Source organism: Bos taurus, chromosome 3 (genome assembly GCF_002263795.3).
Source record: "Bos taurus isolate L1 Dominette 01449 registration number 42190680 breed Hereford chromosome 3, ARS-UCD2.0, whole genome shotgun sequence".
Classification (NCBI taxonomy): domain Eukaryota; kingdom Metazoa; phylum Chordata; class Mammalia; order Artiodactyla; family Bovidae; genus Bos; species Bos taurus.
This window is the reverse complement of record NC_037330.1, coordinates 79913427-79938519: the sequence shown is the minus strand read 5'-3', so window position 1 is coordinate 79938519 and position 25093 is coordinate 79913427. Positions and strand designations below refer to the sequence as shown.

The following is a 25093-nucleotide window of genomic DNA, read 5'->3' as shown; positions in this document are numbered from 1 at the left end:
ACCAGTAATACTACCTATTTCCTAAGGATGTGTGTAGATTAAAGGCAGTAATAGTCATAAACATATTTTGTAAATTCTAAAAGAGCTATATAAATGCTATTTTATTATCACTGTTGCTTCGGTATTGGTGCCTGAAAGGGTTCCTGGAGATCACCTCTTCAAACATGAGTCACAGCTAGTCTTCATATTTTGGGAAAAGCCCAGCATTTATGCAGTGAGTACTTAGGAGTTAGGAGTTACAGAGTCAGGATTCTACTTAAATTCCCAGGACAGAGTAATATCATTTTTTAAAGCTTGAATAAGTTTCTTTACCCTATTCAGAGTTGTCAGAGTGTTAGCTGTGTTTACTCTCCTGCAATGAAATGCAAGTAGTGTGAAATTGAAACCTAGTTATGAAATTTTAAAACACCTTTGTTTACTCGTGGGCACTAACCATGCTGGTATTTATAACAGACAGTGAATAATCCTGATCGTTGATGTTTAAGTAGCAGCTTCACCAGTGAATGTATTTTTGTTTTATTCCCTGTTCTTGTCATTTGATAGATTTTGCTCAAGTTAAGAAATAGAATCTTCTGAGAGGGTGGGAGGGAGAGCTGCAATGGCACTGTGGAGGAGCCAGGGCTCGTCTGGCTTGGAGTCAGACTTGGACGCGGGTCCCAGTTCTGCCACTTTCTGGCTGTGTAACTTTCAGAAAATCGCTTACCTATTCTGAGCTACAGTTTGTTTATCAGAAGGAAAAATGGAACTGTTAGTAAATACCTAAAAATGTCATTGTGAGGATTAAAGGAAAATATATGAATGCAATTTATTTAGCTATTCAGTTCAGTTCAGTTCAGTCTCAGTCGGTGCGACTCTTTGCGACCCCATCAATTGCAGGATGCCAGGCCTCCCTGTCCATCACCAACTCCTGGAGTTTACTCAAACTCACGTCCATCGAGTCGGTGATGCCATCCAGCCATCTCATCCTCTGCTGTCCCCTTCTCCTCCTGCCCCCAATCCTTCCCAGCATCAGAGTCTTTTCCAATGGGTCAACTCTTCGCATGAGGTGGCCAAAGTACTGGAGTTTCAGCTTTAGCATCATTCCTTCCAAAGAACACCCAGGACTGATCTCCTTTAGAATGGACAGGGTAGGAAGGCTAATTATGCCACTAGTCAAGGGAGGTTCCACTAAAGTCTTTGTAAGCAGTGACTTGGGACACAGGAGTTAGAGGCTACTCACAATAGCATTACCTTCTTTCTCTCTTTCTCTTTCTGTTTTTCCTGTAGGTGGTTCTTCATTTGCCAGCAAACCTTCCACACCAACTGGATTGGGTGGTGGATTTCCACCTCTCAGCTCGCCACAGAAAGCATCTCCCCAGCCCATGGGTGGGGGGTGGCAGCAGGGAGGGGGCTACAACTGGCAGCAGACACAGTCCAAGCCACAGTCCAGCATGCCCCACTCCTCTCCCCAGAACCGGCCCAACTACAACGTGAGCTTCTCATCCATGCCTGGGGGCCAGAACGAACGTGGGAAAGCAGCAGCTAATTTGGGTAAGGATGATGGTATGGGGCCTGGCTAGAGGGTACCCAGCGGTATGCATGTCTGAAGAAGGACACAGGGAATTTGGCAGTTTCTGAGGCAGTCTTTGAATTGTAATGACGCAGCACGATCCCTCCCAGTGCTGTGCCTGGAGCTCCTAGGTTTATCATTCTCCCCACACACTGTGGTTTTGTGAGTGCTGGCTCACCTGTCTGCCTCTCTCCACACTGAGACCAAATGGTGGGCAGGGACTGGGTCTTTTTTTGACTCATTAGCATTAGCACCTAGCAGAACACTAGACAGGTAGGAGGCACTAAAGGAGTATTGAATGGAAGTGAGTGGATGGGTGGATGGATCTTGAAACTGCCATCCCTTTGAAAGAGGGGGTGGAAGACAAAAGTTGGAAACATTTCAAGCACTGTGTTCACGTTTTCTCTTGGCTCCCAGTTAGAGGAGTGTACATGTCTTGGACATTTGGTCTTGATTATGCTCTGGCTGGGGGATGTTCCTGAGATCTTTGGGTTTCCTGTGATGGTTTTTCCCTCTCTTCTGAGAAGAAAGTTAAAAGAACACAAAGTGGCCCAAAAGCTAAGGCTGGAGGATAACTCTGGATGGGATTCTTTCTTTTTTCAAATGGGGTTCTTGATAGCAAGTGGAAAATAATATATTTTTCATAGAAGGGATGGTTACATTTGAATTTTCTAAAAGGCCTGTAATGATATGTTTTACATCTCAGTTGATTTCATTATACCCAAGAATGGAATGTATAGGGACATGATGAGGAAACGGACCTTTCTATGGAACATGTTAAAGGAAATTCCTCTACTTTTCCTAGTAGCTTTAGCTGACATCTTTTGAGGGCTTATTATATGTCAGGTGCTATTCTAAGCAGTTTTCACATATTATTTCATATAATCTCCAAACCCTTGTTGTAGACAGAGATCAATAGTTTTCTTAGTCCATACAGCTTGTAAGTGACAGAGCCAAGATCTACCAGGGCAATGTGACTCCAGAGCCCCTACCATTCACCACCACACCCTGCTTCTCACGATACTTACATGGCAAGGAGTCTTTTTTAGGTCTTTGTAACATTGTGTTTGTTCTTTGGTTAGCAGTGGATATTCTCTGGTAATTCCGTAGAGTCATTTGGCTTCCCCTCCATTTTTATTCTGAGTAGATATGGGGTGAGTGTTGTCAATCAATAAACACTTACGGAGTATCTTCAGTGTAGAAAACATTGGGGATACAGCTGCAAACAAGACAGACAAAACCCCTAATCTCAGAGCACCCACATTTGAGTGTGTGTGTGTGACAGTGTATGTTCAGGATGCCTGACAGAAAGTTTCAAGTGAGACAACAGTGTTGGTTGAAGGCATGGACTGAATGGACTCTTGTGTTGTGGTTCTGTTTTAACAGCAAACATTTAATAGCCAGGCACTGTTTTGAGCACTTAAAAATATTTAACTCGCCAATTTTCACAACAACCTTATGAGATAAGTCATGTTATTAACACCACGCCTGGTTGACAGATGAGGACACTGAGGCAGGAAGATGGTAAGGAACTTGTCCCAAGGTCACATTGCTAATAAAGGCAGAGCTGGAATTCAAACCTGGGGGTCTGTCTCCAGAGCCCTTGCCATTTGCTACTACCACGCTAGGCTGCTTTTCCAAGCAGATTGATAAAGATTGTGAGGCCAAAACCAGACTTAGGGGAAAAGAGTTCTGTGATGGACTAAAAGTGTCCCGAGTGTGGGCAGGAAAGCAGCAGTGTGCGTGCATTTCAAGCACCGAAACCCAGGTCATAGGCCAATCACTGCTGCTTGCCAGTTGTATGACTGGGGCCTGAGGTGGGGAGGGAGCAGTGGGTACAATCGTGACTGTCCTCATCTGTGAAAGGCTGGAACGGTGGACATGGAATCATGGAATTAGGTTAGTGCAACAACCCAACCTCGAGTCTGAGCTTGGCCGTGGACACTGCATGTGATCCTGAACAGATCTCTTAAGTTTTCCAGACTTCACTTTCTCATCTATAAAATGGACATGACAGTCTCATACTCTACTCACAGGCTAAGTGAGAGGATTAAGGGGCATAGTGCCTGTGAAAGCCCTATGCAGTGTGCCTAAGTGTTATGATACTATGTTTATGAGTAAACACTATAATAATTTTAAAAATACTATGTTGCAGAGGGGAAACAAAAAGCAGCTGACTTTGAAGACCTGCTCTCTGGTCAAGGTTTTAATGCTCACAAAGACAAAAAGGGACCTCGAACAATAGCTGAGATGAGAAAGGAGGAAATGGCTAAGGAGATGGATCCTGAGAAGTTAAAGGTGAGTGAGCCCCAGGCCCGCAGTGACTATCGTGTTGTGTGGAACCGTCAGTGTGGGACTAACCTATAGAAGGTGCCATGCTAAGTTTCTAGCATCTACCATATTTCATTTGGTTCTTGTAGTTCTGATTTGAGTATAGCTGTGTCCTTTAATAGAAAAATACTTTCAGGGAGTGCTGTATATGTTGTTTCATTTCTTTAGTACAATGCACTTATTCCATAATATATAGTGTAGATTTTCTTCATTCACATTTTCAAATAAGCAATGGCACTCTTTAAGATGTGATCTTATTATTCAGATGGCATTGCAATCTGTAGGTAAGTCATTATGATTTGGTGGTAAGAAGAATGCATTATTTATATTCTCTGTTTCTGCTTTGGTAGCTTTATATAGGACTAGATTGGCTGATGCCCTCAGGATCTCTTCTTTGCTGATAGAGAGGGAGCTATTGATTGATGTGCCTGAGAATTACTCACTCCCATAATGTTAGACCTAGAGGTTTGGGAACGTGAAAGGGATGGAGGCTAAGGGAAGTGGGGTCTCTGGCTTTTACACTGCTTCACTTCACTTCTAACCAGAGCATTTCTACTTTTATCTGTTTCTGATTCTTGGATGTCTAGGTAAGATTTTATTTGGAAAAAGAGAATGTTTTCATATTCTTTTCTTCTAAGGTTTGCAAACCAGTGTCTATAACTTCATTGTTTCATAGATGAGAAAACAGACATGTTACTTCATAGCTGAAGATATTATCTGGACAATGGTTAGTTGGGGGACAAAAGGATGGTTATGTTGATGAATGGTGTGAGGTAGTGAAACAGTTTGTGAAGATCAAGAGAACTGGAAAGCTTGTCACAGACAGGCTGAACTCCCACGTGACAAAATACACTGACACTGTTCCAGCCTGGAAGATGAGAGTCTAATCTAGTGCTCCAAAACCAGAATGGCACAACCACTCAATGTTACACATGTTGAAAAACATACCACTGTTGTTTTCCATAATTTGTTGAAGATGCAGCGATACAATTTGCAGTACAATATATGATGCTCTGTTTACATTTGCTATTCACTTCATGCAGTGTTATAAAGGTTTTATCTGCCACAAACACTGTGCTCCATCTCAAGAGCCTTTGTGTATTAGGTAAACTCTGACAATTTTCTGGAAAAGAAAGTGGTTTATGTCTTTTAAACCATGCTTGGTTGTTTAGTTGGTATGGAGTATTTAATTGTTTGGGAGAGTAGTCATCATTCACTTTGACTGAGCTTCTGTTAAGTGCTAACTGCTGATTCATTGTTACAAACCTTTCAATTTAGTGACCTCATTTGTTCCAACTATGGTGATGCAAACTATGAATGGTCATAGTTGGAATGAATGACTAAATGTATTGATTCATTTAACAGACCTTTTCAAGCTCTTTTTCTGCCAGGCATACTGTTTCTGAGTTAAAATGATATGTAAGAAACACTATCCTTCTTCAAACAGGTCTGCCTAATGGCAAGGGGAAAACAAATGCACTATTATGGTGAAGTATAGCACATTTTATGATAGAAATATGTTTAAAAGGTAGCCTGGAGAAATTTGTTTTTGTTTTTTTCAAGGAATTTGTGTGTGTGTGTGTGTGTGTGTGTACACGTCAGACACTCTACTAGACATAGCAGATAGCAGGGACCCAGACAGACATGATGTGTGCCCTCGTGGAGTTCATACTTTAGGCATAAGTCATTAACTCAGGGGGACCAGAGAGGAAGGAAGGTGTTTAGACTTTCCAAGGTGGAACAGTGTGAAATTCCTGAGCAGGCTTTTGAAGGCTGATAAGGAGTTAACCAGAAAGAAGAGGTGTAGGGGGCGGAGGAAGAAGAGCCGTCCTGGTAGTGGGAAGGATGACCTAGGCAGGTACCTGATGTTGCTGGAGCTGGAGGGGTTTCCAGAGTCACAGTGGAGATGCTCTGGACTCAGAAGCATTTGAATTTCTTAACTGCCCCTGTGTTTGCAGATTCTAGAATGGATTGAAGGCAAAGAGAGGAATATCAGAGCCCTTCTGTCCACAATGCACACTGTGCTGTGGGCTGGGGAGACTAAGTGGAAACCTGTTGGCATGGCAGACCTGGTCACCCCGGAGCAGGTGAAGAAGGTGTACAGGAAGGCTGTGCTAGTGGTGCACCCGGATAAAGTGAGTACAACCTGTCCTCCTGCACCCCTGGGGGTGTCTGGTCCTCCTGTCCTTGGTTTATAAGCGTGTGTCAAGGAGTCATACTTTCAACTTGCTTCTTATTGGGCCATTTATATGATAAAATAAATTTCATAGGCTCAAAAAGGTACTTAAACAAACAGTTATACTTTATGACACAGAAGCAAAGAAGTCAAGCTATACATTACAAATAACGGAATGAGGGCTTTACTTAGGTATGAGATTCATTACTGACTAATTTTCAGGGATCAGATAGAAGTTGTGCCTGACTAAAGGATGAACTCAGAGTTGGACAGAGGAAAATTTTCTCCTACAGTAATATGGCAGTATATTCAGCCAGGATTATACAGTGAAAAAACTTTAGAATGTAGTTGGTAAAATTGGTGAGAATCAACAAAATATTGAAAATGGAGCTAAATTCATTACTATATTGATTATGGCAGTTTATTTTCACTGAAGTACACACACACACACACACACACATACATGCTCTGCACTGTCAGAGACTTCAACCAGTGGATGGCCCGGTTGAGATCACCATAACACACAGAAACCTCCTTGACAGAATTGGATCACTTGCCATCATATGGACTTTGTTATTGTTGACTAGTCACTAAGCTGGTTCTGACTCTTTGTGATCCCATGGACTGTAGCCCACCAGCCTCCTCTGTCCATGGGATTTCCTAGGCAAGGATAGTAGAGTGGGTTGCCATTCCCTTCTCCAGGGGTTCGTCCCTACCCAGGGAGTGAACACGCATTGTGGGCGGATTCTTTACTGCTGAGCCACCAGGGAAGCCCCATCATATGGACCGTGTGAGTCCTACAGTGTGAGGCTGTGACTGAATCCTACTTGAGAACACACACTTGAATTTGATGTCTTAGATTTTCATCTCTCTAAACTTTTGGTGACAATCCAGATAGTAGTAAAGAAATGATGTATTTCAGTGACTTGAAGAGAAAGGGAAAGAGCCCAGAAAAACCCACAAACTGTATGCCTGTGTTATGGGTCTCCAAGAAAATTTTTTTAAGAAATAGAATAAAGAGTGTTTCAAAATGCAGTCCATTAATCAGAGCTATGCAGTCTTTGTCATTTGGTAGGTAACTCTGGAGAATGGAGATACATCTTGTGCTGACCAATAAATTCTGTTACCTACTCAGTGACTGATCACTACTACCATATGTGAATTCCTGGGGGAGGGCTTTGTGGAGAGGTCATAGTAATTAGGGTCATGTAGATGGGGCTATTGGCTTCCTTAGTGTCTCAAGCGGTATAGAATCTGCCTGCCCATGCAGGAGATGTGGGTTTAATCCCTGGGTCAGGAAGATCCCCTGAAGAAAGAAATGGCAACCCAATCCAGTATTCTTAACTGGGAAATCCCATGGACAGAAGAGCCTGTTGGGCTCTGTGGAGTCACAAAGAACTGGACATGACTTAGTGACCAAACAGCAACAGCAGCAAGATGGGGCTGTAAAGAGAGAAATGGTCTAACAGAAAAAGATTTCAATTACTCAGAGCCCACATTAGCAATGAAAATTTTAATATAAATAAAATTTTGGTCTGTGGTATCTAATGTGTATTTTTGTTTTTTTTTTTTTTTCTGTAGGCTACTGGGCAACCCTATGAACAATATGCAAAGATGATTTTCATGGAGCTCAATGATGCCTGGTCAGAATTTGAAAATCAAGGCCAAAAGCCCTTGTATTAACTTATGAGCTTTTCCATTTCTGCTGCAGACCCGTGCTAATGCTTAGTGTGTGTCACAGTTCTGAGGTTTTTGCAGGTGAACCAAAAACTCCAGCAATGTGTATCCAGTACTTAACTGTTAAGTTACTTGTGAATTAATTCCTCTTTAATAAGGAATGTGGATGTTTGTTTTCTCAAGTCCCCACCATAAAAAGTCCAAAACAGGAAAGGAACTTTTAGTCAGAAGACCTTGCAGAGTATTTTTACAACATTCCAGCCTGCCCTGTGGGGAGCCTACTCAGCAATTTGTGGGGAAATTGAAAATAAAGGCTACCAAAGGCATAGCACCCATCTCATTGTCTGAGGATAGGATAATGAGCCAAAGTTATAATAATAGGATTACATGATGGATTTTAACTAATAGTTTTGAGATTTTCTTGGAAAGATAAAATTTGAGCCATGGCTTTACGTAGACTTCAGGAACATGACCATTAAGTTTTGTTTGTTTGTTTGTTTTAACAGAAATTTACTATGGTCTATAGTATAATACTGTACACTTCTTTTGGTCAAGAGGACTAACAGATGTAAAAGAACCTGAACTGTGGGAAGTAATTCTATTATAATCCAGTGATTACTACCAACACTTCCTTCCTGGATAAGCTAAAATTTAGTGAAAATGCTGACTGAAGAAAAATAGGGACGCTAAAGCTGTAGAAATCTGTATTCCGGTCAGAGAGTTGGGCTACTATCTTCTTTTCCCTTTAGAAAGATGTGGTAGCTTGAAGAATGTCTTAATGCCATAACAACAACCTGATTTGATGAAACTTCTAATTTTTCCTGTAAGGCTTAATGCTCCTCCTTTTTCTTAGCAGAGAAAATGCTCTTAGCTGGGAACAGATTGTAAGGCAGTTTGGCGTGTTCACAGTTGATCAGGAAGACTGTCTAGTATGGATCCCCTGTCCTCCAGGTTTGTGATTGGCTGGGGAAAGGAAATCGATGACCACAGTGACAGGGGCAATTGCAGCGAGAGACAGAGAGAGGCCACTTCAGACCAAGTCACATGGCTTATCAAGACTGGCTTCTCTGAGGAACCAGGTTCCTCTTCCCACCTGATGAAATAGGACCTCTTGGATTATTACAGTGGGGTTTATTGTTCTAAAAGTTGTTGGGGGTCCACAGGAATAACAGTTGCACAGGAACGTCTGTGAAAATAAAGCAGGAGTGAAACCTTTGCAGACTTCAGACTGGTTGGATATCAGTTCAGTATTTTGGCTGTTTCTCACTTTAAGGGGCAAGTGATTGTTTTCCATGACTTTGGTAGATCTCTTTGGGTGTGCAGGTACACGGTGTGCAGAGGATATTCATACAAGGCAGATGGGCAGAAAGATCTTGATCTAATCTTAAAAGGTTTGTGCTCAGTATTGTGAAAAGCTTTCAAAAATTGTTTTTAAAAGACAATCTTTTTTGTTGTTTCTTTCTGTTTTTCATTTTCTTGTGGCAAACTGTACTGGAAAAGCAGCATGTCAAAAATACTTTATGTTCTATATACAACTCTCTTCTTTCTTTCTCTCTTTCTTCCTTTCTTTCCTTCGTTCTTTTTTTTGTTGTTGTTATAAAGGTTCATTATTTATTTTACCTTTTGCTGACAATGTGAAACTCGCCTCAAATATTCTCTTTTTAAATATACAGCTGTAAACTGTTCAAAGTAACCATAAAAAACTAGGTGTTATTTATTAACATATTATAAAATAATGTTTGCAGTATGTGCTTGTCTTATTTAAAATTGGAATGTGAGACATGTTGCTGTGACTTTTTTTCTCATTCACATCTGTAGATATTGTGTGAACTACAGTATATAATAATAATTAAAAGGATACTATGTGAATGTCACGTACATTTTGAAATGATAGAACTATATTAGCTTGGTATCATGTTTGGATAATTCATCCATGTTCACAGTTTAAAACATCATTAAACATTATGTAATTAGCAATGAGAAAGAATCTTATCTAACTTAAATTTGGGATGCTCCCTGTCTCTTTTCCGGATACATTATAATTCTGGACCCCTATTTATCTCAAAGCTCTTAACATATACAGACCAACAGGTTTTCGCATTCCTTTTAAATATCTGGTTGTGACAGAGCTTGTTGTTGATCGGATTCACTGTTTCATTCATATTTACTGTAATATATTTTTGTTTTGTAAATATGTTACACTCAACAAAATGTGATTGGTCTAAAATATTTGTAATGTATATTAAAAGGCTCAAAAATATTTGTAGAAACATAAGTTATTTTTTCACTCATAGGAATGCAACAACAAGCTTGAATTACACCTTCTGACATGATTCACTTTTAAGAAAAGTTATGGGGAAAGAATATGCTGCTGCTGCTGCACATATAATACATTTGCACCAAAACATAATCTGATAGAATTTATTGATTTATACTTTAACCACCCCCCTTACCACCCTTGCCTCCATATACAGACACACTTTTGATCATGCTGCATGAATGCTGTGTCCCTAAAAGAATCAGCACAGGAATCCTGGCTCTAGCTAGGATATTAATGCATTTTTGTGCTGAGGCAAAGGGTTTGATCCTGGGAGTCTGAGACTTTGTTGCATAAAACAGATCATTTAGCTCTTTAAGAAGAGAAGCAGCATGTTTACTTGGAAACAAATGTTGCAAATCAAAAGTATTTGAATTATCATTGCTGTACCCTGTCTAGAAGAATCTTCAAGTTGGACCCTAGGTGGCGCTAGTGGTAAATAACGCTCCTGCCAATGCACGAAACTTAAGAGAGGTGGGTTCCGTCCCTGGGTGGAGAAGATTCCCTGGAGTAGGAAATGGCAAACCACTCCAGTATTCTTGCCTGGGAAATCCCGTGGACAGAGGAGCCTGGCGGACTATAGTCCATGGGGTTAGAAAGAGTCAGACACAACTCAAGCAACTTAGCACACTATTGACAAAACACTGTGTAAGGAATGAACATGCAAGTTGAATTCCAGAGCCAGTTATCACAGCAACAGGACAGTTTCCCTGCTGACAACATCTACTGGGGAATTTAGGTCAAGTAGACAGGTTTTGGTTGTTCTACGATTTAAAATGGGGAACAATTCAAGTGCTGATTTTCTGACTTCACATTTAAACTGTTTAAGGTTTGATCTCAGCTTTCCTACTCAGTAGGTACCATCTGAGCCTCAGTTTTCTCATCTGTAAAGTGAAGATAATAAAACCTAGTTCATAGTGTGAGAATTGAATGCAAGGAGAGAATATAAAAAATTTACCCTAAGAGGTCCTGTTTAGTCCTAGCCAGTTTGACAGAGGACGTGGATCTTATATTTCCAGGTAACACACTGACAGCAAGTTGGGAAAGGGTTCGGCTTCTAAGGTTTTTACTTTCTGTTTTTGATTGAAAGTCTTCTTTATTCTTGAGGAAATACAGAATGGGGTAGTAGAAGAACAGTTTTTCAGTGAACCTCTGGTAAGAGGAAAGCAGATTTTCTCAGAAGATGGTTAAAGCCTCTGGTAAGATGGCTAAGTTCCTCTTTAAAGTGTTGCATAAACTGGGAAGAACGGCTGGTGTGGACAGGAAAGTTAACTGGAGACAAATACTGTCTCTGCATTTTTCTGATTCTGGACATCACCCTGGGGCAAACTCCTCATCTTTTTGCCATCTTCCAGTTTCTTACTGCTGAGTCCAAGGCACTCAAACCAAGCTTTGCCTATGGGACTAGCCTTAGGGTGATATGGGAGGCTCCAGCAAGCCCTTATATATAGTTTTCTACACACCTGGTGCTGTGCTCAGTCTCCCAGTCATGTCCAACTCTGTGCAACCCCATAGACTGCATAGCCTACCAGATTCCTCTATCTATGGGATTCTCCAGGCAAGAATATAGAAGTGGGTTGCCATTTCCTCCTCCAGGAGATCTTCCCAACCCAGGGATCAAACCCAGGTCTCCTGGATTGCAGGTGGACTTTTACCATCTTGTGCCACCAGGGAAATCACACACATTTGGCAGGTGGTTGGAAATCGAAGGGAAAATGTGAGATTTGACCCCATAGAAAATCCTCATCAATTAAGGAGAATTTTCCTCATGAGTGCAGCTTTGCACTTCAGTAAGGGAGCTAAAAAAGGGGCTTCCCTGGTAGCTCAGCGGTAAAGAATCTGTCTGCAATGCAGATGTGTATTCAATCCCTGGGTTGGGAAGATCCCCTGGAGAAGGAAATGCCAACCTTCTGTAGTATTCTTGCCTGAGAAATCCCATGGACAGAGGAGCCTGGCTACAATTCCATGGGGTCGCAAGAGCCAGACATGACTTAGTGGCTGAACCACCATCACCACCAAGCGAGCTAAAAACCCAGGCTGCCAGAGTTTGGGTGGTGGGCAGTTTTCACTGCCACCCAATATAGGGAACTCAGAATAGGGAAAGAGAAGTTCTCAGTGATCTTGGATAGATCACAGGCTACAAAGTAAAGAATGCAGTGTAATTCTGGATCTGCAAGTTGTGCAGTGAGCTAGGGACTAGCAACAAAGTTTTTAATAAGTATACCTTCTATCTAGGAGGAGAAATGGGAGGATCTAGAAACATAAACTCACAAGTAATTAAACGTGTTGAGACAATAATATGCTCAGTGTACAATTTAAAAAAGGAAACCAAGCAGGGGTCCTGAAAGGTGGTGGTAGTGAGATTTTGTGTTTCTATCGTCAGGGGAACCTGGATTCCCCAGAACTCCTTTAGCTTTCAGTCCTGTTGAAAAATTTTAAAAAGCGAAAGAAAAGGAGCAGCATCATAAGGTGTAGGGGTTCTCAGCTAGAAAGAGGGATAAGTGACCCATAATCCAACCTTCCCCAAAGAGTTGTGTGAGCAGGGAAGTCCTAACCTTTCTGGGCCTCTTTCTGTAGAGGTAAAATGAAGCCTTTGGACCAGATGGTTTTTAATCTCTTCCAGATTGTACCCACGAAGCCAAAACTCTGTCCTGTGAGCAGACTACGAAGTGGTCCAGTGAAGTCTAAACTAGCCTTGCCTACCTGCAGACCTCGAGGCCCATGATATAGAAATAATAGCTGTTTATTTAAATGTTCATGAAAGCCTCAAGCACAAAATAGCTTCTTTTTCGTTTCTATAGATACACCTGAGTGTAAAGGAGAAAACGCTAGTGCCCGAAAAGCGCTCAAGTTGGTATTATTAAGCAAGGCCAGGCCAGGCTCCTTGGGGCCTCTTCTCCGGTGTCCCCATCCCTTCCTCCGCCACAGCTACGTAAACGCAGACAGGCACACAAACGCAGTCTAGGCCTTAGAGAAAGTAATGCCAGAGAAAGCAGGTATCCCTGCTCTACCGACTATAATTTTCCCCCTCCCCTCTCTATTTTCGCTATCCTCACGCAGAAATTCCTTGCAGCCAGGAATCGCGGTTCCCGCCCTTCCGTGCTATGGTGGACGCGTCCCTAGTGGGCTGTGTTGGGGAGCTCTGGGCCCGTGGACCCAGCGATTCGGCAGAGCCGGGATTCCGGCCAACCGATGGAAAGGAGGAGCGTGGGGCAATTTCGAGGATTATGCAGAAGCTCAGGACCTAAGGGAGCATCGTCGCCGCTATCCTGAGAAAGCGGGTTTGCGGTACACTCCCATCAGCGTGACGGGTGGGTAGGAGCGGGGATCTCCTTGGGTGGGCGGGAGGAGATGCGGTCTGGTCTGGGACGGTTCTGAGTGGCGGGGACAGGGGCGGGGCTCTGAGTGTCAGGGGCAGAGACGAGCAGGGGCGTGGCTATGCGTAGTGGGGGCGGGGACTGGCAGGGGCGGGGCCCTGAGTGGCTAGGCCTGGGGAGATCGGAGCCGTCAGGGGCGGGGCTCTGCGCGGCGGGGCGGGGTCGCGAGCCTAGGTACGGCCCTGGACCCGGCCTCGGGCGGGGCTGGGGCCGTGGCAGGAAGCCGGAAGCAGCCGCGGCCCCAGCTCGGGAGACATGGCTGGCGTTAAAGGTACATCCTAGGTTCCTAGCTCGCTAGTCCTGCGGTGGGGTCGCCGCCTTGGCTCTGGGCTAATCCTGAAGCTGCGCCTTTAGCGCATGGGCTGGAAACGGCCTCCCCAGATGTGCCATCGTTTTCTCCTTTCCTGGTGGGAAGGAGTTCCCCTGCTCTCTTCGCTCCTTGGGGTACGGGTGGAGGCGTGTTTTGGGGAACCTCAACCTTTTTCTGCAAGGCTACTAGTCTTCACTCTTTCACCCGGCGTGTCCGGGTCGCTGCAGGCGAAGCCCTCGCCGGGAGCATTCCTTCCCTGGGAATCACCGGCTAGCCCGGGTGGGGCATCACCTCCCGGATTGCTTCCCAGTTCTTCGGGAAGCAGTTCCCACCCCCTCCTCTGCCTAGTTTTAGACTGGGCTTTCACTTCCCGTCATGTTCACCCTAATGCCCTGCTTTTCCTGCCACTTTGCCGAGTTTCCCACTTTTTCCAGACGAGCCATTGTCTCCAGTGTTCTCGGCATTAGAACCCTTACATCTGTCCTGTCGTGTAAATTGATTTTTACAATTGGGCAGAGTTGGCTGCAGGCGGGTGTCAGCGAAAAGCACCCTGAAATGCTGTATTTGTCTTAATTGCACAGAGTAGATTAGGTGGGATTTTATCGTTACTTTCATCAGTGTTTATTCCTTTATGGACAGACAGGAGGGTGGTGTTTGTATAGTACTTAAAAAAAAAAAAAATGTAGTTTATTTACAATATCGTGTTAATTTCAGGTGTACAGCACAACAATTCAGACACACACACACATATATACTTCAGATTCTCTTCCCTTATAGGTTATTACAAAATATTGAATATAGTTCCCTATGCTATACAGTAGGTCTTTGTGCAGTGGGGCTTTCCTGGTGGCTCAGACAGTAAACTGTCTGCTTGCAATGTGTGAGACCTGGGTTCGATCCTTGGGTCGGGAAGATCCTCTGGAGCAGGAAATGGCAACGCAATCCAGTACTCTTGTCTGAAAAATTCCATGGACTGAGAAGGCTAGTAGGGTACAGTCCATGGGATCACAAAGAGTCGGACACGACTGAGCAACTTCACTTCGTGCAGTGAGTGTTTTTGCATGGGACAGTTGATTTTTAAAAAGGGGGTACCAAGAACACCAGTTCCCTCATCTGTGCACCTTCAGAGTGAAGGGGAATGCCAGCAGTGGGAGAGGTTATTGGAAGGCTTCCTTAGGTGGTAGGACCCACCCCATTAGATGTCTAATCTTTTGAATAGAGTAGGATAACTTGTTTCCATGTTGGAGCCCCTGCCCTTGAAATTTGTACACAAAGATCTTCCTTCTCTAGTTAATCAACATATGCTGTAAACATGCATACGGGTATATTTGTACACATGCATGTGTTTGCTATGAAATTTATCTGAGTGTGTAAACTGTTAGCAGACATATTTTAAAATTATTTCTGGCGGACTTTTATAATTGGCATTAATATAGTAAACATGATTTACTTGGACAGTGTTCATTTTGTAATATTCCACCTGAAGCCAGTGCAGAAAACCGATAAGAAGTAGCACCACTATGCTTTGTTTAGTCGTGTCCGGAAACTATCAAATAATAATGTTTATGTGTGAATGTGTTAGAAATTGCATTGTAGTAAAAAAAAGAAGATAGGTTATGAAATGGAAAAGGACTAAGGAAGTGTTTTGCAGATAACTTTTAAAGAAGAACTGCTGTGTGCCTGAGGCTTGGGATAAAAGGTTAAATGATCAGTTATTGTGTGACAGGGCTGGAAATAATTGTGTTACTGTTTAAATGTCTAAGGTGTGCTCAGATACAGTGTGAGGACCAAGATGGTATTGCAGGCTGACCGTATCCCCCAAATAAATACATTCAAGTTCCAACTCCCCAGTGTCTGTGAATTTGACCTTATTTGGAAATAGGGTCTTTGCAGATATAATCAAGTTAGGATGATATCGGATTAGTTGGACTCTAACCCAATGACTCGGAGAAGGCAATGGCACCCCACTCCAGTACTCTTGCCTGGAAAATCCATGGATGGAAGAGCCTGGTAGGCTGCAGTCCATGGGGTCGCGAGGAGTCCGACACGACTGAGTGACTTCACTTTCACTTTCATGCACTGGAGAAGGAAATGGCAACCCACTCCAGCGTCCTTGCCTGGAGAATCCCAGGGACGGGGGAGCCTGGTGGGCTGCCGTCTATGGGATCGCACAGAGTTGGACATGACTGAAGCGACTTAGCAGCAGCAGCCGCAGCAACCCAATGACTAGTGTCCTTGTAAGAAAAGGGAAATTTAGACATGGATAAATATAGGGAGAACAGCATAGGAGGACAGAGGCAGAACTTGGAATGATGCAACTGTGAGCTAGAGAGGACCAGAGATGGCAGGCAACTGCCACTAGTTAAAAAGAGGCAAGAAAGGATTCTTCCCTTAGAGTCTTCAGAGGGAGCAGATGTCCTTTCTAGATATGAGAGAGTAAATTTCTGTTCTTCTAAGCCACCCAGTTTGTGATACATTTTTAATAGCAGGTCTAGGAAACTAATACAGATGGCATTACCAAACCCTGCTCCAGGGAGGAAGAGGACCAGTCTCCCAAAAGAGGCATTCCTTGCTCTGAATCTAAAAGGATCAATAAGACTTTACCTGGCAAAGGATTGGGGTTGAGGGCAGAGTTTATTCTAATGGAGAGAACATGTGAGACGGGGCAGAGGTGCGCCTCCAGTGCTAGAACAGCTCATAGGCTGTGAAAGCAACTGTGCAGGTGACACCAGCTTTGTATATTCGAGAGGTCACCGTCTGCTGTGCGGAGGATAGATTGGAAGAGTCATGAGGTGAAGGCGGGCCTGAGATGATAAGGGTCTGCACACAGATGATAAGTAGCTGAGGGCACGAGAGAAGAGGTGGTTGTCTTAATCCTTTAAGGCTGCAGGACAAAAATACCATAAGCTGGGTGGCTTAAATACATTTATTTCTTAGTTTGAGGGGCTGGGATCTCCACAATCAAGGTGCCAGCAGATTTGTTGTCTGGTGAAGGCTTGCTTCCTGGTTCCTGGACAGGTATCTTTTTGCTGTGTCCCCACACAACAGAAGGGATTAGGAAGCTCTGTGGAGTCCCTTTATAAGGGTCCTAATCCTGTTGTGATCTAATCACCTCCTACCACCATCTCACTGGATGTGAAAATTTAATAGATGAATTTGGGGAGTGGGGACATAATCACTTAGTCTTTTGCAGTGGGTTTGAGTGAGGTCTGGGAGATTGAGTCACCCTGACTTACTGATTTTCTAGAAAGTGGAGTGTAGGGCTGGTGTTAGTCTTTCAAGATAGAACCGTGGAAAGGAAGAAGTGTGTGTTTGGGAGGATAAGGGGAGATGTTTCAGTTTTACACATGTTGAAGTTGACTTCTGTGTTGACTACCCAGAGAAATCCAGATTGGAGTTGGAGGTGCAGGCTGAGTTCTTAGGAGTTACTTCAAACTGCAGCATTAGATGTAGCTGGGTCCTTGTGGTACCAGGGAGCTTTGTGTTGAATGCAGTATCCCAGCAAGAGTGTGGAGTGATAGGTGAATTTGGATTTCTGGTTAGCTCCAAGTTTGACAGATGGCCGAGGATGCAATTCCTGAAAAAGAAAAAGGAGGTAAAGAGCATCAGTTGGAGATACAGTTGTGAACTTTGAGTGATTGGTGTCCCAGAACAGAAGGAAGAGGTCTATGGTTCATAGCTCTGAATGGTCTCCTGTAGGACAGAGTGGTGCAGGTGCTTAGGCACAGGCAGGGGACAGAACCGATGAGGAAAGGATCGTCTGTAGTGAAACAATATGGGAAAAGTTACTTTTGTCCATTTTTTCCCCCCAAAAGTGACATGTACTAAATGGAAAAATATATAAAACTGACTGTCCTTCCTTGTCCTCTAACATCTGTATGCTCCCAGATGTTTTTAAAAATCACCTAGGTATCTTCCCATAAAAGTCTCCCCAGATTGCCTCTTAAAGTAAAAGGAAGCAATCAAAATGTTAATTGGTTTACCTAATGACTAATTTTGAGTATTATGGATTTTTTTTCAGAGGAGTACTCGGATAATTCAGTATCCGGTGCTTGTGATTGCTACCTTTACCGAAGACCGTTGCTAAAATGAGCATATACTTATATCAGCATTTGCTTACTGAGCTCCTGCCTTTGCCAGTCACTTTATATAGGTTATCTCATTTGAGTCCCATAAACTCCCTAATAAGTTGGCTTCGTTATTCCCATTTTACAGCTGCATAATCCGGTTTAAGGAGGTTCAGCTTCTACCACAGTCACACAACCAGTCAGGGACAGAGTTACCAACATGAACCCATGTTGGCGACCCAGAGCAGCGCAAGAGTTTTTAAACAACTCTGTTATTCTCTCACTCAGCAGTGGACAAAGCAAACACATTTCTACCTCCTCAAAGATTAGTGTCCAACAGATGCAGGGAATCGATATTCAGGGGATACTAGTTGGGAAGAATTTTCTAGGAAGACATGAAAGTAATCTTCAAATACTTGAAGCCCTGTGGTGTGGGGAGGCACAGTGATCAAAGGGTTTATATTACAGGGAGACAGTTTGGGGTACAGTTTAAGGAAAGAGGGTTTTCAGCATTTGAAAACTGTCAGAATGAAATAATCTGCCTCAGGAGATAGTGAGTTTCCCTTCACTGGTATTGTATCAACTGACTATCTGGCCTCTTAGTATGGGTGTTAGGGAATTCATACATTAGACAGGGGCTGAGTCCTGGAAAGGCTTGAGCTCTTTCTCCACCTGAAGATTTAAGAGTAACAGACATAGGCTGTCATTTGCTAGTCAAATGTAACATCAACCAATGAAATAAGTAAATCTCTTTCAATGAAATAAGCAATTTTTTTGTTAAAAAATTTAAAATTGAGCTATCATTCACATATCAAAAATTAGCCTTTTTCAAGTGTAAAATTCTTTACACTCTAAAAATTCTTTCAGTGGTTTTTAATATATACACAAGGTTGTACAACCATTACTACTTTCTAATTCCAGGACATTTCATCCATCCCAGAAAAATCCTTCTCCATTCCTCTCCCCCTCCCCCAGTCCCTGATAACCATTGGAACCTATAACTCTTGATTTTATTTTTCCCAGCTCTTGTGGCCTTATCTTTCAGTGGGGCTGTTGGGCTGACTTTTCTGATGCTGGGATGTGCCTTAGAGGATTATGGGTAAGTTATTTCAGAAAGAACTATTCTTTTTATGTCTTTGTCACTATTAGTATGGGTGTTAGAGAATTTGGTCAATTTAGCACCAAGCTCTAATGAATGAATTAATGAAGCCCAAATTACAAAGCCAGTCCCTTAGTTAGTTGTATTTGTACAGAGAAAAGCTCTTTTCAAAATTGATGTGTTCATTTAATGAGAATTTATTGAAGACTTCCTCCAGACCAGCTGAGGATACAAGAATGATGAGACACAATCCTGTCCTCAGGGAGCTTGCAGTTCTAGCTATGAGTAAGAGACAGGCAGACAGTCCAGTCAGGAGAGATGTGTACAAAGTACAGTGAGAGCGTCCAGAAAGGGAACCCGAATTTCCCTGGTAAAGTCAGGGAGAACTGCATAGAAGAGGTTGTCCTTAACCTGAGACTTTGTGGATAAATAAGTTTATCAGGTCAATGAGTCAAGAGCGGGCATTCCAGGCAGAGGGAGTATTTAAGAAATAGAAAAACTAATGTGGCTACAGATGAAGCAAATGAGGGAAGATGGCACGGAATGAATGGAAGAAGTTGGCCAGATCATGTGAGGCTTTGTAGTCCAGGGCAAGGAATCTTGAGTTTTACTCCAAGAAATTGAAAGGTTTCCAACCTGCGCACACTCAGATAATTTCTCCTGAATGAACATGTGCAAGGCACTGTGCTGTGTTCTATATGGAAAGCAAAGATGACTAAGTTAGGATTCTGTCCCTAAAGAAACTACAGCTCAGTAACACAGAAAACCATGAAGATTCTAGACTTTACATTGTGTCATTGTTTCTTAACACAGTATAAGCTGTCTGCGTATTAATGTACTGGTAATTTTTAATCATCACTACTTAATCATCAGCTGTTCCTGGAAAATAATCATCTCATGCACTAATGTTGACAACTGAATAAATAATTGTTGACCTAGACATTTAGAATAATATAAACTTTGAAACAGGAGTGTATCTTTAATTACGATGTAACTAACTTTCCCTTTTGGGTTTCTCCTGGGTCCGACCAACAGCGTTTACTGGCCCTTGTTTGTCCTGATTTTCCACGCCATCTCTCCCATCCCCCATTTCATTGCCAAACGAGCAACATACGACTCCGATGCAACAAGTAGCGCCTGTCGGGAACTGGCTTATTTTTTCACTACAGGAATTGTTGTCTCTGCCTTTGGATTTCCTGTTATTCTTGCTCGTGTGTCTGTGGTAAGTCTTGTCTATTGTTCTGCCCAGCTATCGCTGAGGTTACTTCACAGGCCTGTGTCTGGAACCACAGTTTCATTTCCACTGCTTAGACGTCATACTCAAAGCCAGACATGTTTTTAGTTTCTGTATTCCCCTGATTTAGATCTACCTATCAGTATCTTGCGCATGCTTTCAGAATGCTTTCTTTGTTCCTCTTGCGATTTTTAGCCAGACCAAGTGATTTCTTGCTTTTTCTGTTGTAAGCTATTTTCTGGAAGTATTCTGAAATCCTTGCCTCTTCTTGTAGGGCAATCTAGAGTCTCATGTAGCAATACTTTTCTAGTTCCAAAATAAATATCAAAAGGGGTCCTGGTCACCTAATTCCAGTGTGTGTATGTGTGTGTGTGGTGGCGGGGGGTGGGGGTCGGGTTGTTCCCTACACCATTAAGGAGCAATTCTTCCACACCAGGTGAGTATCCTACAATTCAGCTCAAGTCTGATTCCATCTACCTGGAGACAGCAACAGATTCTACTGGTTCAGGGCTCAGTCCCACAAGACTACCTCCCTCTTCAGATGCCAATCACAAGTCTCATGCTTCTGACTGACTGGCTGTAAATCAGAGGTTTCCACCATAAAAATAGTCACTCTCATCACTTACGAAGTTGCAAGGATTTTAGAAGCTCTTTGCAGAATATGGGGACTGATCAAATATATATTTTTTAATATAAATCACAACATCATACCCAGTTCTTCTGCAAATAGGATCATGGACCTAATTCTCAACACAATAGTTACATATTGAGGGAAAACTATATAGCTACTGGAAGATACAGTGAGTAATATGACATCTTCATATTGTCAGTGAGGAAATTAATGACTCACTCACTCAATCAAAGAAATAGAAAATGTTATTTCCCCTAACCTGAGGATCATACCCTGGGAGATGACTGTTCCTTCTGTAAGAGATCAGACCACAGCTGCATAAGTTTTAGAGACAAATGGTTATATGTCAGATGGCATACTATTGGCCATTTACGCAATCCAGATTGACATGTATGAAGTGAGCAGTGGGTCGTCATGGCCCACTACATCATTAAGAAGAAAGATTATCTCCTAAGCAGTTATGACGTTCATGAGATTAGGAAGGCGTGTTAGGAAGCAATGTTATCTCCTAAGGAGGTCTGGTTAATACAGATGCAAAGTACACAAAGGGGAGGGAGGAGGCCTGAACAAGAAGAGAAATTTTATGTTTAAGTTTTTCTTGTCTTGCCATAAATATGCACTTTATTTAATCAGTATCCAATATAAAGTTTTTATCTCCAAAATACACATTATGGGTATAATTTATTCAGTTCTTTGATATTCACTGTCTTCCATACTGTTTGCTTTTATTTCCCCTAATTACATACTGTTTCAATTTCATGAGACTCCTATTTGGGACGTTGAATATCAGACCTACACAAGTGCTATTTGTTCGTACAGTAAACAGCATATGCTATTTGTAGGGCACTCGGAATAAGAACTAGATACTGTCTCTGTTCTCAAAAGAACAGAAATTAGCCTGATGGGTAAGTATAGTATAAGTGTACTATATGTGGTCATTAAAACATGATCAGAATGCCATAGGTGCACCAAGGAGAGAAATTACCTCTGGTATTTGGTGTGGCTTCTATGGATAAATACTATTTTGATTAAAGTAGAAAAGACAATCATATGGAATGGTTCTCAAATGCAAAAATGAAATGTATGGACTAAAGAGTAGTCCAATATGATGGAGCAAAAAGGGAGAGGTTGAGATTGAGGCTAGAAAGGCTGGGGAAGCCTGACTGGGGAAGGTCTGGAATGCCAGGCCAGTGTGAACTCTTTTTAGATAAGCATGGAAGGTTTTTCAATGTAAGATTGTCATGATCTTATCCCTCTTGTGCCTTAGACTAGTACTTCTTAAATTTTTCTTTAAGGATTTCTATTTTTACCTTTCAAATGCTGCATCATGTTTTATGAAAAAATTTTCACTGATGTTCTCTGCTTGTTAAAACAAAATATGCCCACTAGAGGGTACTCTCATCCCCAACTGTGCCTCTGGAAAACCATCTGCCACGCTGGAAAGCTCTTTTTAGTTGTATCCCGAGTATTATTTAAAATCTTTTGCCTGGAAAAGAAACAAATCAGTCTGTAACTCTCCAATTCCTATTTTCATGAAAAAAGGCAATCTATCCAGGACTTCCGGTAACCAATATTGTAATTGGACCCTTTCTAATCTTGCTTTGTGTATTTTACTGAAGGCAGTCATTGTCTCATGAAAACACGTAGAGAAGTATGTCTAATGGGGAAAATGTTAAGGATGATACCAGACTTAATTAACAAGCGTCACAAAGTGATTGGACTAATTACTGAACTGTCTCCTATTACATTGTTAAGCCTTTTAGCAGTTTTATTTAGTATTTCATTAGCTGTTTCTGATGTAAAAAATAATGTTTGCAAAGAGTACAGTATAAAGTAAAGATTTAATCCTCTTTTTAATCCTCTTGTGTTTCAGATCAAATGGGGAGCCTGTGGCCTGGTGCTGGCAGGCAATGCAGTGATTTTCCTTACAATTCAAGGTTTCTTCCTTGTATTTGGAAGAGGAGATGATTTTAGCTGGGAGCAGTGGTAGCCCGTGTTTTATCCTGACAAAAATGCATTTAATTTCTTAGAATCCATGTTGTATGTATATGTGTGCACATGTGGCCTTTTACTATGAAATTTAATACGCTGGTTTTTTATACCTTTGTAATCATGTAATCACTTTAAGGAGGACTACATGGGGGAAAGGGTTAGTTTTATTCCCAACGAGTAGACTTCTCCATTCACTCAAGTTGAGTTATGTTGTTCAGCTGTTCATATAGTCATAGTATGGTGCTGTCAGAAAATATGTTAACATGCATTGCCCACTCAGTGTGCCACATCTCCAGCTGCAGCCCAGGGATGTGCTTGGGTGGGTCCATAACACTGGGGTTATCTCAACTCTCCTCAGGACTTCCAACATATACTCGTGGCCCAGAGAGAAGGAGGTGGCCCCCTCTTTGTGTTGCAGACTCTTGCTTCTCAAAGTGTGGTCCATAGGAGCTTAACTACAAATGCAGAATCTGTGGCCCCAGCCCCAACCCAGCTCGCTTTGGTGAGATCCCATGTGAATCCAATGCACATGAAAGTTTGAGAAGCATGTTCATGAAGAAATAAGCATTGCCGTCCCCTTGGCGGAACCACTTAGCCTGTGTGGGCATTAGCGGCTTGTAAAAGCTGTTTCCCCTTCCCCTCATGTTGAGGCCTAGTTCAGATTCTCCTTGATGTTTGTGCAGTGTCCAAACCTATAATTTATAGGCTGTTCCTCAGGTTTGTGAAGTGTTCTGAATAGCGAACAGCCATGGCTTCACATTGTCTGAAAAGCAAATGCTGTCTTCACAGTGGAGGGGAACAGAGCCCCTGCTGGGAGACAGTGGATGGAGGCTGGACTGGAGCTGTCCCTTGCTTCAGCAGGATGGGGAGGAGTGGACTAGTAATACTGTTTAATTTCCCTTTATAGTCTGACATTTCTCCCCAGTTATTTCCCTGTGCTGTTTCCCTCCACCTTCACCAGTCCCCCTAAACCCCCTAAACACACTCCCAGCGGTTCTGATTGGCCCACACTTCTTTATGGCTCGGCTTCTCCTTTCTACAGAGACATGGAGCCAAGTAAGCAAGCAGAGGGTGAGCTGCTTAATTGTATTTCCATGTGATGTACTTACTGTCTTCCACGTCCTATAGGACTTTTAATAACACGTTATGCTACTTTTAAATGAATCATTGAGAATTAGTGTGATGCTAGGTTCTGTAATCTCAGTTTTTCTAGCTCAACTTTTTGTCCAAGACCTATTGAGAAAAGGGATTATTGGAACTAGAACCACTTGATTAGAATATAAGCAATGATTTTAAAGCATTATTAATGTGTGATAACTGACATACATTCAAAACACTGAAACCTTGATGTTTGTAACCCCTTCGTATTCTGGAATGATGTTGGGATCAGAAGAGTGATACCTAAAATGATAATGTGCAGTGATACTTAGCTTTGTGCGTGATTTTATGTTTTCAGTGTACTGTGTACTTACAGAATTGTTAAAGTTGTTATTTCCAATATTTATACTAGAAAAATTGTATAGACACTTTATGATTTTAACCAGCATTTTTAATAACATTTGCACTTACTGTATTGTAATAAACTTCACTTTTAACACAAAAGTTTTAACTGAAAGTCTTTATTCTGATGTTGATTTGCATAAATGGTAACCAAAACAATGAAAATTTCTTGGTGTTCTGAAATGTGCAGTTTTAAGCAATAATCTGTCCTGCATCAGAATAATAGCAATAAGTTGTAAGGTACCATTTTGAATGTGTAGTTGGCTTGTAATAGCTTTTCTTTTCCTAAGATGGAGATACTGTTAATACTACATTTTGCAAAAGTTCCTTTGTTGCTTGTACACATTTTAAATAACCAGTGTAGCTTTAATGTGTAGTCTTCCAGCATTGCTTCTTGATTATTTTTCCAGGATGATATAAAGTCCTTCATGTAGAGTATTTGTGGAATGGAAAGACTAATGTGTTGGAAACACTAATGTGGCTACTAATGGAATGGTTTATCGAAATGATAGGTTATTGGATTTGCTAAGTGTCTGAAACGGGCATTTATTCTGCAGCACCTAAGTGTCATGTAAGTAATAAACTTCAGTATTATTTAAGAAATAAATGTCGGTAAGAAGTATTGCTTGATATGAATGTATGGTACAAAAGTTTCACCTTGGTAACCCAAATCTTCGGCACTTTTCATCCTCATAAAAAGTTCATTTTTTCTCCCTTTATATATTATAATATATTTTGGAAATTCAAAGCACATTAATAATATTCTAAAACTGAGAATGCACATAAAGAATTGCCCAGAAAAGAAATTTTCTATCATGTTCCAAACAACTGGC

The 25093-nt window shown here is 42.0% G+C and overlaps 2 protein-coding genes across 5 annotated transcripts in view; both read left to right on the top strand.

The window, feature by feature from the left end:
* Positions 1-9993, top strand: part of DNAJC6 (DnaJ heat shock protein family (Hsp40) member C6) — a 178916-nt gene extending 168923 nt beyond the window's left edge. For 2 of the 3 annotated variants that reach the window (XM_005204448.4, XM_005204449.5), the window contains exons 16-19: positions 1267-1530; positions 3705-3847; positions 5839-6015; positions 7638-9993. In XM_005204448.4, coding sequence (XP_005204505.1) covers positions 1267-1530; positions 3705-3847; positions 5839-6015; positions 7638-7739 — 686 coding nt within the window. In that variant the 3' untranslated portion in view covers positions 7740-9993. 3 annotated transcript variants of the gene reach the window in all.
* A 529-nt stretch (positions 9994-10522) lies between these two features.
* LEPROT (leptin receptor overlapping transcript) lies at positions 10523-24362 on the top strand. 2 transcript variants are annotated; one of them, XM_005204483.5, is made up of 4 exons: positions 10523-13361; positions 18828-18903; positions 19939-20125; positions 22642-24362. In XM_005204483.5, exons 1-4 carry the CDS (start codon positions 13031-13033, stop codon positions 22756-22758), a joined length of 711 nt encoding a protein of 236 aa, XP_005204540.2. In that variant the 5' UTR covers positions 10523-13030; the 3' UTR covers positions 22759-24362.
* The last annotated feature ends 731 nt before the right edge of the window (positions 24363-25093 follow it).

Bases quoted from the DNA above. Each gene is read 5' to 3' on its own strand.
- LEPROT (XM_005204483.5), top strand. From the start codon at position 13,031: ATGCCAGAGAAAGCAGGTATCCCTGCTCTACCGACTATAATTTTCCCC. The intron at 18,904-19,938 runs GTAAGTTATTTC...TCCGACCAACAG, and splicing joins TGTGCCTTAGAGGATTATGG to CGTTTACTGGCCCTTGTTTG. The intron at 20,126-22,641 runs GTAAGTCTTGTC...CTTGTGTTTCAG, and splicing joins TTCTTGCTCGTGTGTCTGTG to ATCAAATGGGGAGCCTGTGG.